This window comes from Mobula birostris, chromosome 3 (genome assembly GCF_030028105.1).
Source record: "Mobula birostris isolate sMobBir1 chromosome 3, sMobBir1.hap1, whole genome shotgun sequence".
In the NCBI taxonomy this organism is placed as follows: Eukaryota; Metazoa; Chordata; class Chondrichthyes; order Myliobatiformes; family Myliobatidae; genus Mobula; species Mobula birostris.
Genome location: NC_092372.1, coordinates 35,508,021 through 35,523,268, shown reverse-complemented (window position 1 = coordinate 35,523,268; position 15,248 = coordinate 35,508,021). Strand labels below are relative to the sequence as shown.

Genomic DNA, 15,248 nt, shown 5'->3' with positions numbered 1-15,248 from the left:
TTTGAATAAGTGATGAAGATCAGTTCTTTTAAGTTATATTTGCTTAAACTCATCAAGTAATGTTAGTGTTGTCATTTGTGCTTAAACAGTCTTTAATTGACAGATAAAGAAATGGAACATTGGTTACAAGTTGCTGAACTGGAAGCCAGAGTTCTTGATCTTTGATTTAGGGACATGAATTGGAATCCTTATTTGACAGATTGTGAATTTAAGTTCAAATAATTAAATAGATGTGTGTTTTTTTGTGTTCTAAAAGAGCTAATCTCTTTCACAACAATTTTGAAATTTGTCATTTAAATCCGTTTGGTTTACTAGTCACGAGTAATGAAAACTTTGGCTAAAATGGTTTCAGCAAGACCACATTTTAGATTGTTTTTAAAAAATACCAAAAACAAATCAAGTATTGTTTTCTGTATCACAGATCTATAAGATATAGGAGCAGAATTAAGCCATTTGGCCCATCAAGTCAGCTCAGCCATTTAAACATGGCTGGTCCATTTTCCCTCTCAACCCCAAATTCCTGCCTTCTCCCCGTATCCCTTCATGCCCTGACCACTCTAAAAATCTATCCACCTCTGCTTTAAATAAACATAAAGACTTGACTTCAACAGCTGCCTGTTGGTCCCTTGAGTCAGCTAACTGAAGATGATTAAACAAAATTCGTTACTTTGACCATCCTCGAGTATCTTAGTACTATGATTTAACCGCTTTATCCCTAGAAATTGCCTGAATGTGTATTGCTGACAGGAAGCTACTTTTTGATGTTTGATAGACACTTGTAATTTGTTTTTATATGTGTCATTAATATAATTATCCAAATTACTAGTCTTATTTCTTGTGAAGCTTGTTATGTGTCATACTTTGTAAAAACTGCCTGTTATTCCTGAGAGACGGGATTTCTGAAGTCTTAAACCTGAGTGGAGAAAATAATAAATATATGTATCAGTAAAAGACCAACTCCAAATCAATGGCTATTAATGTGCGACTCCTTAATGTCTCTGTGAATTTAAACATTTCCAAACTCGGTGCTCTTTAGCACAGCTCATGTACTTCTATTATTGATCATCCTTTCTTTCCGTGAAAGGTGACTCAATTATCCTCCTGTAACATTTGGAGCAAAACTGCAATAGGTGCCTGTTAATGCCTGTATGTGCTTTTTCATTAGAATTCTTCTGACTGCATCAGTGCTGCCAGAAGGTTAAAGAATGGATTGCGTCTGAAATCGTAAGTAGTTGATATGAAATTAGGTATTCTGAATTTCACCTTGTGCTTTGCTAGAAGAATGAAAATTGCACTAGAAGTCACAGTCTCCCTGTTTTCATGCCCAGTTCCACTGAAAGGAGTTTGCAAGAAATACCATTAGCAATATTTAGTTATTGTACTTTAAAAATGTTCCCCAGAAATGTAGTAAGTGATCTTTGTCATGTTGGCATCGGGTGATTTATTTAATTCCAATTAATGAATGAATCAGCTTTAATTTAGTTCCCTGTTATTTGTTTGATCATTATGTTTTTAGATTTGCTATTTAGAAGACCGGATTCTGAAGTACATCGTTAATTTCTAAGACTTAAAAATCGTATATCATTCATCAGCCATTTTCCGATCTTCTCACCATGCATGATTTTAAAAGTCAATTGTATCATATTTCTTGTTTTTGTTCAGCTATTTGACCAGATAGTAAAAGGAATAAGCCTTTTATATATTCTGTTTCATCATTAAAAAAATACAACTGTCCTTTTCCCTATTCCTTAACTTTGGTTCACAAAAATGATAGAAGTTCTATATAAAATTAATATTGATTACCTCTGATTGCTGTCCATATAAGGGAGTTTGAAACTTCTGAAACAGTTCTCTAAGTTCCCATGTTAAAACCTTTGTTCCTAATTTTAGGGCTATTTTCATTTGGTCTTGGATTCCCCAAAAAAGCAAATAATAGTTTCTCTATCCTTTCAATTCCCGGCTTTGTATCTGACTTCACAACTGCCATCTTATTTCTAAGGTGCCTAATGAAACTCCCAATGAGACAAAGCCAGAAAACAATCAGCTGGGTACTTTATTTGAATGACAAAGAGGAACATACAAAGTAGGTGATGAAAGCATTTGCTTGTATTAATCAGTGCAAATCAGTTTTGCTTAAAAGCAGAAAAATTACCAGTAGGTCACATTGCTAAATTCATCAGTAGCTTTTGAATTCTCCAACTCCAGAAGATGACCACAGGTTCCCCTTTTGCTTTATGTTTCAAAGCTTTCCAATGTACATTATTGATTTTTATCATGCTAGCAGTCAGTGAAGTCTGCTGGACATATTCAAACAATCCAGAGTGGTTAGAATAAGAAGCTTCAAAAGTGAAGAGATGAAGATAAATTTCATTGTTCCATTAATTCTGTTTTGTTTTTATTTAAATAAATGGGGACGCGTTATGACATTAGATATACAAATGCTTTAAATAATACTATTCTGTAACTGAAATTATTTTTTTAAAGTATAAAGACATGATACTTATTTGCTCTACAGGAGACACCTAAGGAGTGCACTTACAGGAGAATCCAATAAGTTTTCATCAAGAAACAACACAAGTTTTTCTGTTAGTCGTTCTTTGCTTGGAAATTTTGAGGTATGATTGCAGAACATGACTTGCATCAGAAAATGAGTTTGATTTTGCTCTGCTTCCTATGTTGTAATTAACATAGCAAGAAATGTGTTTTATCCATCTACTGAATCGAATCAGTATTGGTTTATTATTGTCACATGCACATAGAGATGCAGTGACTGCATATCTTGCATACTATTCGAATAGATCAAATCGTTCTACAGTGCATTGAGGCAGTATAAGGTAAAACTATAATACAGAATAAAGAGTAAAATAGCTACTGGAAAGGTGCAGTGCAGATAGACAATAAGTTGTTGGATCATAACGCAGTAGGCTGAGGTCAAGAGTCCATTTTATCAGACAAGGGAACTGTCTTATGACAGTGGGGCAGAAGCTCTCCTTGAGCCTGATGATGCATGCTTTCAGGCTTTGTATCCTCTACCCAATAAAAGACGGGAGAAAAAAGGATGTCCGGGGTGGGTGAGATCTTTGATTATGCTGGATGCCTCATTGAGACATCAAGAAATATAAACAGAATCTATGGAGGTGAGGCTAGTTTCCATTATGTGCTGAGCTGTGTCCACAATTTCCTGCCGCTTCTTGCAGTTGCAGATAGAGCAGTGGCCAATGCAAGCTGTTATGCATGTGAATCTCATATGAATATCAAGGTAGTATGTAGTAATATATCTGATAATGAATTTATGGTGAACTTTATGCAACCAGATAGGATGCTTTCTGTGGTACATCAAAAATTGCTAAGGGTCAATGGGACATACCAATTTTTTTTTATACCACCTGAGAAAGTAGAGGTGTTCTTGGATGTGGGTTTACATGGTTGGACCATGAAAGACTATTGCTGATGTACAGTCCTAGGAACCTGAAGCTCTCAACAACACCGTTGATGTAGGCACCTCCCTTTCTGGTTCCAATGACCAGCTCTTTTGTTTTTGCTGACATTAGGGTTGCTGTCGTGACACCATGTCGCGAAGTGCTCAATCTGCTTGCTCCACTCTGACTCATTGTTATTTGAGATGAAGACAAATTTGTAGATGGAGTTAGAGCAGAATCTGGCCATATAGTCATGATTATATAGGGAATAGAGCAGGGGGCAGAGGGCACACCTTTGTGGAGTGCCAGTGTTTAAAATAATTGTGGCAGAGGTGTTGCTGCCTATTCTTGCTCTGATTGGCTGCTATTTCACTCAGAATAATATATAAGCTGAGTCTGAGTTAAATATGTGAAAGTTGCCAAGTCGCAGAGTGCAAGCTGTGAAGAAATCTCTCAGTCTGTGAAACAGCTCGGTTACAATGCAACCTTACCTGACCAACACTTGGCTTGTGCACATATCTACCTGACAGCTGTGCTGTGAAATAACAAGAGTTGAGTTCCAATCTTGCAGTCTCTTGTATCTCAATTTTAATCCGATCTTTGACAATGTTTCAATTAATTCAGCTCTGTGGGAAGAAAAATGAAATTTCCATCCCCATAAGAGACAATAAATTAGAAAATATTTCTAAACCTGTCTACCCAGACTAAATATGAAGTAAAACGCCTTCACTTTTCTAAGTACTAAATGAAGATCATAATGATCCCTTTGACAAGGGATCCTGGTTCCTATACTCTGAGAAGAAAACATTAGAAATGAAAGGGTAAAACAAATGCTGAAAATAGATTGCAGATTGATAATATCTGTGTGGGGGTGGGGAAGAAATTAGGGGAATGAAGCTAACTTTACCGAATGAAGTGTTTTCATCAGAATTTTCCAGTACTGACACACACCATATATACAGTGACATACATAAGTTTGAGCACCCAGATCAAAATTTCTGTTACTGTGAATAACTAAGCGAGTAAAAGATGAACTGATTTCCAAAAGGCATAAAGTTAAAGATGACACATTTCTTTAATATTTTAAGCAAGAAAACTTTTTTATTTACATCTTTTAGCCAAAAAGTTCTATTCAAAAGGTTCAAAGGAACATCTAAACAAGCCTGATGCACTTTGGAAACAAGTCCTGTGGACTGATGAAGTTAAAATAGAACTTTTTGGCCGCAATGAGCAAAAGTATGTTTGGAGAAAAAAAGGGTGCAGAATTTCATGAAAAGAACCTCTCTCCAACAGTTAAGCATGGGGGTGGATCAATCATGCTTTGGGCTTGTGTTGCAGCCAGTGGCACGGGGAACACTTACTGGTAGAGTGAAGTATGAATTCAATACCAGCAAACTCTGGAAGCAAACATCACACAGTCTGTTTAAAAAAAAAAAGCAGCCGAAGATGAAAAGAGGATGGCTTCTACAACAGGATAATGAACCTAAACACATCTCAAAATCCACAATGGACTACCTCAAGAGGCGCAAGCTGAAGGTTTTGCCATGGCCCTCACAGTCCCCTGACCTAAGCATCATCGAGAATCTGTGGATAGACCTCAAAAGAGCAACGCATGCAAGACGGCCCAAGAATCTCGCAGAACTAGAAGCCTTTTGCGAGGAAGAATGGGCGAAAATCCACCAAACAAGAATTGAAAGACTCTTAGTTGGCTATAAAAAGCATTTACAAGCTGTGATACTTGCCAAAGGGGGTGTTACTAAGTACTGCCACGCAGGGTGCCCAAACTTTTGCTTCGGGCCCTTTTCTTTTTTTGTTATTTTGAAATTGTAAAAGATGGAAATAAAAGTTTTCTTGCTTAAAATATTAAAGAAATGTATCATCTTTAACTTTAACGTTATGCCTTTTAGTTCATCTTTTACTGGCTTAGCTATTCAGAGTAACAGAAATTTTGATCAGGGGTGCCCAAACTTTTGCATGCCACTGTATATGGCGCAGAAACATGTCCTTTCTGTTCACCTTGTTCACACTAATTGTGATGGTACTTGTGCTAATCCAATTTGCCCGCACTAGGCCAGTGTCCTTCTGCACCTTTCCTATCCAAGTACCTGTCCAAACCCTCAAACATTGTAACTGTATATGCTTCTCTCTGCTCTGGCAGGTCATTCTATCTATTCAACACCCTTACCTCCGAGATCTCTCAAATTTCTCTCCATTAACTTTAAATATATGCTCTCTAGTTCTACTCTCCTTTGTCCTGAGAATAGTATCTATCCTTTCTACGCTCTTCATAAATCTCTATAAGGGTACCGCTCCCAGATTTCAGTGAGAATAAATCCAACCAATCCAATCTCTCCGTATAGCTACAGCCCTCTATTCCATGCAACATTTTGGTGAAATTCTTCCAGTGACATGGGAACCAGAACTGTACCCAGTTCTCTAAAGTGTGGTCTATCCAATGTTCTGTATAGTTGCAATGTGACATCCCAGTAGTTGTATTCTAACTCAGCCTATGAAAGCAAAACACTCCTTTATCACACGGTATATAGCTTTTGGGGAGCTATGGACTTGCACACAAAAGTCTCTCTATGCATCAATACTTCTAATGGCCCTGCCATTTACTCTAGACATCCTACAAAATTTGACCTCAAAGTGTGCAGACTTTGTATGTGTCTGGATTAAATTCCATTTGCCACCACTCCAACTCAAGAGCTGATCCATGTCCCACTGTATCCTTGAACAACAATCCTTGTTATCTGCAACTTCACTAATTTTTGTGTCATCTGCAGCCTTATTAATCATGCCACCTACATTCTCATCTGAGTCACTTTACTTACTTTACATTCTGTATACACTTTACATCCTCTCCCTTAAAGCCTCCCTACCACTGAGATAAGGTCACAAAACGGAAAGATTGGTTTTCGTTTTTTTAATCTGTCAACCTTGATGTGAAATCCTCTGAGTAAGACTCTGATTATTTCAAAATGTTTACTATCCTGTGGGCAAACCACAGTGTAAACTTGATGAGCAGCACCTATACTACTGTGCAAAAATCTTAGGCACATGTGCCTAGGGTGCCTAAGATTATCGCACAGTATTGTTTGTCTTTCCAGTTACTAAATAATACCTAGTATTACTGAGCTCGTACAAAGCTAAGGACACTATTTCTGTTTCCCCAACCACCTTCCTATCTTAACCAATATACAGTACTGTGCCTTAGGCACCCGAGCTGCATATAGAACACAGAACATAGAATAGTACAGCACAGTACAGGCCCTTCGGCCCACAATGTTGTGCCAACCCTTAAACCTTGCCTCCCATATAACCCCCCAACTTAAATTCCTCCATATACCTGTCTAGTAGTCTCTTAAATTTCACTAGTGTATCTGCCTCCACCACTGACTCAGGCAGTGCATTCCACACACCAACCACTCTTTGAGTAAAAAACCTTCCTCTAATATCCCCTTTGAACTTCCCACCCCTTACCTTAAAGCCATGTCCTCTTGTATTGAGCAGTGGTGCCCTGGGGGAGAGGTGCTGGCTGTCCACTCTATCTATACCTCTTAATATCTTGTATACTTCTATCATGTCTCCTCTCAACCTCCTTCTCTCCAGAGAGTAAAGCCCTAGCTCCCTTAATCTCTGATCATAATGCATACTCTCTAAACCAGGCAGCATCCTGTTAAATCTCCTCTCATTGGTGAATACCGAAGAGAAGTATTCATTGAGGACCTCGCTCACTTCCACAGCCTCCAGGCACATCTTCCCACCTTTATCTCTAATCGGTCCTTTCCAATGCTTCCACATCCTTCCTATAGTGAGGCAACCAGAACTAGACACAGTACTCCAATTGTGGCCTAACCAGAGTTTTATAGAGCTGCATCATTACCTTGCAACTTTTAAACTCTATCCAATGACTTATGAAGGCTAACCCCCCATAAGCTTTCTTAACTACCCTTTCTACCTGTAAGGCAACTTTCAGGGATCTGCGGACATGTACCCCCAGATCTCTCTGCTCCTCCACACTTCCAAGTATCCTGCCATTTACTTTGCACTCTGCCTTGGAGTTTGTCCTTCCAAAGTGTACCACCTCACACTTCTCCAGATTGAACTCCATCTGCCACTTCTCAGCCCACTTCTGCATCCTATCAATGTCTCTCTGCAATCTTCGACAATCCTCTACACTATCCACAACACCACCAACCTTTGTGTCATCTGCAAACTTGCCAACCCACCCTTCTACCCCCACATCCAGGTTGTTAATAAAAATCACAAAAAGTAGAAGTCCCAGAACCGTTCCTTGTGGGACACCACTAGTCACAACCCTCCAATCCAAATGTAGACCCTCCACCACGACCCTCTGCTTTCTGCAGGCAAGCCAATTCTGAATCCACCTAGCCAAACTTCCTTGAATCCCATGCCCTCTGACTTTCTGAATAAGCCTACCATATGAAACCCTGTCAAGTGCCTTACTAAGATCCATGTAGATCACATCCACTGCACTACCCTCATCTATATGCCTGGTCACCTCCTCAAAGAACTCTATCATGCTTGTTAGCCACGATCTGCCCTTCACAAAGCCATGCTGACTGTCCCTGATCAGACCATGATTCTCTAAATGCCCATAGATCTTATCTCTAAGAATCTTTTCCAACAGCTTTCCCACCACAGATGTAAGGCTCACTGGTCTATAATTACCCGGACTATCCCTACTACCTTTTTTGAACAAGGGGACAACATTCGCCTCCCTCCAATCCTCTGGTACCATTCCCGTGGACAACAAGGACATAAAGATCCCAGCCAGAGATTCAGCAATCTCTTCCCTCGCCTCATGGAGCAGCCTGGGGAATATACCGTCAGGCCCCAGGGACTTACCTGTCCTAATGTATTTTAACAACTCCAATACCTCCTCCCCCTTAATATCAACATGCTCCAGAACATCAACCTCACTCATATTGTCCTCACCGTCATCAAGTTCCCTCTCATTGGTGAATACTGAAGAGAAGTATTCATTGAGGACCTCACTCACTTCCACAGCCTCCAGGCACATATTCCCACCTTTATCTCTAATTGGTCCTATCTTCACTCTTGTCATCCTTTTGTTCTTCACATAATTGAAGAATGCCTTGGGGTTTTCCTTTACCCTATTTGCCAAGGCCTTCTCATGCCCCCTTCTTGCTCTCCTCAGCCCCTTCTTAAGCTCCTTTCTTGCTACCCTATATTCAATAGACCCATCTGATCCTTGCTTCCTAAACCTCATGTATGCTGCCGCCTTCCACCTGACTAGATTTTCCACCTCACTTGTCACCTATGGTTTCTTCACCCTACCATTCTTTATCTTCCTCACCGGGACAAATTTATCCCTAACATCCTGCAAGAGATCCCTGAACATCGAACACATGTCCATAGTACATTTCCCTGCAAAAACATCATCTCAATTCACATCTGCAAGTTCTAGCCTTATAGCCTCATAATTTGCCCTTACCCAATAAAAAATTTCCCTGTCCTCTCTGACTCTATCCTTTTCCATGATAATGCTAAAGGCCAGGGAGCGGTGGTCACTGTCCCCCAGATGCTCACCCACTGAGAGGTCTGTGACCTGACCCGGTTCATTACCTAATACTAGATCTAGTATGGCATTCCCCCGAGTCGGCCTGTCAACATACTGTGACAGGAATCCATCCTGGACACACTTAACAAACTCTGCCCCATCTAAACCCTTGGAACTAATCAGGTGCCAATCAATATTAGGGAAGTTAAAGTCACCCATGATAACAACCCTGTTATTTTTGCACCTTTCCAAAATCTGCCTCCCAATCTGCTCCTCGGTATCTCTGCTGCTACCAGGGTGCCTATAGAATACTCCCAGTAGAGTAACTGCTCCCTTCCTGTTCCTGACATCCACCCATACTGATTCAAAAGAGGATCCTGCTACATTACCCACCTAAGACTTTTGCACAGTACGGTAATCAGGGCATCTTGCCTATTGAATGCTATATACAATTTTGAAAAAAAAAGTTTGTTCCGGATCTTTGGGGGCTCAACATTGAATTCAACAATTTCAGTAAAACAAATTTTGTAGCATGTGTCAGAGTTGGCCAGTTCTGATGAAAGTTCGTTACTGTTAACTCTAATTTTCTCTGCAGTTGTTGCCATACCTGCTGATAATCTTTTATAGTATTATTTTATTATTTCAGATTTATACCAACTACGGTGTTTTATGTCAGTGTTCCAACATTGTCATAGAAGAAAAGACACAGGCAGAGCAAACTTGTTCCTTGCCTGTGTTATTAGTTTGTTAGCAGTCTTGTGAATGGTCACAGAATCATCCTCTGTCAAGTTTATACTTTTCAGATTTTTGAAGCTAGAGGATACTAATGAAGTTATACTGCTTACTTTTTAACTTGTATTGTAAATGCATTATATTATTAAGTAACTAGTGGTAATATTATTTTGTGTTGTATATATGAGTCATATGTACTGTGTTGTGCACCTTGGTCTGGAAGAATGTTGCTTCATTTGGCAGTATATGTGGGTACAGCTATATGGCAATAAATTGGAACTTGAACATGGACTTAAATTAATCTCCAATTTGCAGTTCTTGATTTTGATAACACTGGACTCCCAATTTCATTCTGCTATTACTGTGAGGGTGGGTGCTGCTTAATGTTTTGTTTTGGTACTAAGTGACTTTAGAAACATCCTGAAATATTTAAGGAATAAAACTCACAAGCCTGCAAATTAAGTTGGTGTTGCCTTTTTATTTCATTTCAGGAATCCTTGTTAAATGGCAGGTTTGCACCATCAGGAAGAATTGAAGGTTTTACAGCTGAACTTGGGGCAAGTGGATCATATTGCCCACAGCATGTAACATTACCTGTGGATGTGTCTTACTATAATATTTCTGAACATAGCGCCCCATCACCATTCCTGGTAAGCAAATGGCAAGTGAACATCGTTCATCAAGATTACTGTTTGACCATAAAATGAGAATAAAAGATTAGCTTTATTTGTCGTATGTACATTAAAACACTGAAAACAGTGAAAAGTGTCGTTTGCGTCAACAACCAACACAGTCCAAGGGTATGCTGTGGCCAGTCTGCTTCCAGTGCCAACATAGCATGCCCACAACATACTAACCCTAACCCATATGTCTTTGGAATGAGGGAGGAAACTGAATACCCATAGGAATGGACACGGTCACAGGAGAATGTACAAACTCCTTGCAGACAGCAGCGAGAATTGAGCCCATTTCGCTGGTGCTGTAATAGCACTACATAACCATTACACACCAGTACCGCCATAGGAGCAGAATTAGGCCATTGGCCCATTGAGACTGTTCCAACATTCCATCATGACTGATTTATTGTCCCTCTTAACCCCTTTTTCCTGCTTTCTCCCTGTAAGCTTTGACACCTTTACTAATCAAGAACCTATCAATCTCCGCTGTCAATATACCCAATGACTTGGCCTCCACGGGAGTCTGTGGCAATGAATTCCACAGATTGGCCACCCAGTGGCTAAAGTAATTCTTATTGTTGCTGTTCTAAAGGACGTCCTTCTGTTCTGAGGCTCTGCTGTCTGTTCCATAACTCCCACCTTTGGAAACATCCTCTCTATGTCACGGTCTAGGCCTTTCAATATTTGATAAGTTTTAATGAGATTCCCCCCCCCCCCCCACTCATTCTTTTAAACTCCAATGAGAACAGGCCCAGGGCCAACATACAATAAACTCCATTTGAAGATTGTGAAGTCACATCCTACAGACTACAACAACAAAAAACTAGGCTGATACTGCACTATAAAATATTTCTGCCATAAGATCATTTTTTTCAAGGTCTAATGTTAAATTAAGACTTGTCAGGTCTCCAAAATGAGTGTAACAAATCATACTATTTCAGAGCAAGTATCTTCCTCCTGGTATCTTGAGCAATATTATCCCTCCATTAATGTCACTAAACAGATTTTCAATTGATTATTAGCTTGTAGTTTGAGAGAATTTGTTACTATGACTCTGATGTTTCCTAAATTATAGTGAATACATTTAAAGAAATCTAAAATTATAGCAAAATATGCTGGAAACATTTGGTTCATCAGCTTGCCTGGCCTGTCTAATGTTTGCAGCATTTTCTGTTTTTACCACATTTCTTGGGTTTTATAAAACTGATGTTGGGAAAGATTAGATACAAGTCTGGTCAAGACACAAGACTTAGTACAGGTCTGGCAGACTTTCTGCTGCCAGTCAGTGATCCAGAATAGATTATTTAATTTCCTTTAATGCTGTTTTATATGAATTGGATATTTTATCTTCAAATCTTCAATGCAAAGGACAACTTGTGTTTCTCATTAAATAACACTAACTTCCTCAATAAAAGTATCTTGATATCACTTTGAAACAAGCACAGTCACCTCCCTGAGAGGAATCTTCAACAAGGCAGACAGAAGCATATGTTTAAAGTGAGCTTGAAATAGGTAGCATTCCATACTTGTATGGGCATAAGAAATGTCTGAATCATAAGTGTTTTGGGTTTGAGACGCAGAATGCAACATTGGGTCGTCCTGAGGCAGCCAATTCTGGCAGCATTCAGGCAAACCAAGAATATGCATATAGCCTAATGGAGAGTTCTTTGTGGGAGCACTGTCATCAAAAAGTAAGTTTATCAAAATATTTACATGAAGTGTGGCCAGAAAGAGCTCAAACCCTGAGTATTTTCCCAGAAGATCTATCCTATCTATCAACTGTGAATTTTTTGCATTCCAAAACACATTCTTTAAAAATATATACTATACTTATTTTCAAACCAATTAATGACAAACATATAAAAATTGACATGAATCTGATCATGGCTTATATTACTGTGCATACACCTTACTTTTGTCTAAAAGCGATAAATTTATTGATTGATTTATAGCTTGATTTATTGTAAAGCTTAAGAAGAAAACCACATGTTTAGGCATCTCCAACCGAGGATTCTCCATTGTTGGAAAGGAAACCTTGATATTTTATTGTTATTTTCTTTTCCATTAGGGTGTGATAAATCTGGAATCTTTGGGAAAGAAGGGTTACAATGTCCCCAAGGCTGGAACCATCCAAGTGGTAAGTTGTCCACATCTAGATTTTCTCAAAGGAACGTAAGAAATAGGAGTATCGAGCCTGTCCCCACCATTCAATAAGATCATGGCTGATCTGTCTGTAAACTCAGCTCCATCTACCTGCCTTTTTCCCATAACCCTTAATTCCCTTACTATGTAAAATTACACTAAACATATGCACCAAATTAAAATCACTCTTTACATTTCTAAATAATGTGTTTTCTTTTCATTGTAAATAGCATTATAAAATAGACTGAAGAAGTTTGAGTTTTGAAGCTGATTCGCAGGGAGAAAGTAAGAAAAGGACCTAAGGTTTCTGATTGCATCTGCTTCCAAAATTTTCTGATGAAGTAGATATTCAATGAGGAGATTAATCTTTAGATTACCAGTTGACTATTTGGTTGACAGATGCTGCTCTTTGTTGAGGTTAGCTGCTTTAACAGGGCATTGGAAGATGGTGAGTGTTTGATTAAAATATACTCTTGCAGAATTTTATGTTTTCAGGGGAGAATGGATACAATTTGGCCTATTTTTGGGGGGTGGGGGCTTTGGGATTGCAATTTTTTCTGTCATTCATTATTTGTGGTTTTTTTCTTCTGTTTTGAGGATGTTTGCGGAGAGTAAGAATTTCAGGTTGTATATTGTATACATTCTCTGATATTAAATGGAACCATTGAACTTTGAGCTATCACCTATTTCTATTCTTGTCTAGATGTTCATAAGGATACTTCACTTTATTTTTGAAATGCACTCTCTCAAATAATCTTTCTCCTTGAAATTCCTTGCCATTAGGAAGGAATATATGCATAGATGAATGTTGGGTCATAGTATGAACCCATCTTTGCCTCTGAAACCATGCTTCTCTTGTCTTGTGACTAGTTTTTATCTGTTCTCTCTGCTTGAGTAGGGAACATATGTTCCCACCTTGAGAGTATGCACCTCCCACATGCGATAAATCTAGCTTTGTGAATATTTCAGTCACTTGACCTGATTACTGACTGGGGGGGGGGGGGGGCAGAATCTTTGCTCTTCATGAAGAGTTATTACTGTCATTATTCTTATGCTGTATGCAGCAGTTGACTGTACACTTTTTTGCTGTTTCTCTCAATATAAAAGAGAATGCACTTCAGAACTATTTCAGAACTTCCCAGTCCTTTACTTCACCCCTCCCCCTCCCAGTTTCTCCTATCACCTTGTGTTTCTTCCTCCCTTCCCCCACCTTCTAACTCTGACTCCTCGTCTTTTTTTCTCCAGTCCTGTTTGAGAATTAATAATCATTATTTATGTTGAAAGCTATTGCAACCCATTTGGTTTTTTGTGCATAATCTATTGCAAAACTCATTGTTTGTTTCTCTTCCTATCCATTCTGACAAATCCGCAGGCTATTGTATTTAAATTAACAGCATAACAATTGCTCTCTACTTACAGACCTTATTCAACCCAAACAAAACTGTGGTGAAAATGTTTCTAGTAACATACGACTTCAGTGACATGCCACCAAACCACATAACACTTCTGCGCCACAGGATCTTCCTTGTACCAGTGGAAGAAAATGAAGGAACATGTGAAAATATGGAAAATTCAGAAGTAAAAAGAAAAGTACTATGTTATCTGATTCATTTAAGGTATGTATAATCTGAAAGCAACGCCCACATATATCCTAGCACAAGGATTCACTCACCGGAAGCAAATCAGAAAAGACTCCCTTTATTCCCACTCTATCCATGCTAGTATCTTTCCTGTAATACCATGGGCTATTATCTTGCTAAGCAGCTTCATGTGGTGCCTTGTCATAGCCCTTCTAAAAATCCAAGTACACAACATCCATTGATTCTTCTTTGTCTATGCTGCTTGTTATTTCCTCAAAGAATTCCAACAGATTGGTCAGGCAAGATTTTCCCTTAAGGAAATCTCTAAACCTGTTCTGTCTATGTACTTGCCCAACTGTCTTTTAAATGTTGCAATTGTCCTTGCATCTACCACTTCCTCTGGCACCATCCCCTGCGTGAAGGACTTGCCCCTTAGGTCCTTTTAAGTCTTTTCCTTCTTGCCTTAAATCTGTCTTCTGGTTTTAGATTCCCCTGACCTGGGTCGTAGATAGTCTAATACTGAAAATCATAGATTTAAGGTGAGAGGGGAAAGATTTAAAAGGGACCTGAGAGGAAATTACTTTCCTCCCTGCCCCTCACAGAGATCTTGGGTATATGCAAAGGCTGCCAGAGAAAGCTCGAGGGGCAGACACAATTATAATGTTTAAAAAGCGTTTAGACAGGTGCATGTGGATAAGGAAGTTTTTAGAATGATTGGGTTTTAAACGTATGCAAACAATAATAGCTGGGTCAGAGCTTTCAGTTGGCATGGATGAGTTGGACTAAAGGGCTTGTTTCCATGTTACTTAACTCTGACTATGATCCTGGGAAAAAGACTGAGAATTCACCTTGTGTGTGCTCCTATATCAACCTCCTATGCTCCAGGCCAGAAGTCCCAGCCTGACTAGTCTCCTCACTATAATTCACACCCTCCAGTGCCTGTAATTCCCTTGGGAATGTTTTCCGCACAATTTCTAGCTCAATGACAACCTTCCTATAGCACAGCAATCAGAACTGCACATAATACTCCCAAAAATGTCTTCAGGGCACCTGAAACATGACATCCCAACCCTCACACTCGGTGCCCTGACCAATGAAGGCAAGCCTGCCAAACTCCACCTTCACCACCCTGTATACCTGTGTTGCCCTT

General features: G+C 39.2%; 1 protein-coding gene across 7 annotated transcripts in view; it reads left to right on the top strand.

Moving 5' to 3' along the window:
* Positions 1–15,248, top strand: part of atosb (atos homolog b) — a 126,267-nt gene that overhangs the window by 107,931 nt on the left and 3,088 nt on the right. For all 7 annotated transcript variants that reach the window (XM_072252476.1, XM_072252477.1, XM_072252471.1 and 4 more), the window contains 5 exons: positions 1,166–1,224; positions 2,516–2,615; positions 10,191–10,349; positions 12,445–12,513; positions 13,938–14,134. In XM_072252476.1, the coding sequence (XP_072108577.1) occupies positions 1,166–1,224; positions 2,516–2,615; positions 10,191–10,349; positions 12,445–12,513; positions 13,938–14,134 (584 nt within the window). The remainder of the gene's footprint in view (positions 1–1,165; positions 1,225–2,515; positions 2,616–10,190; positions 10,350–12,444; positions 12,514–13,937; positions 14,135–15,248) is intronic.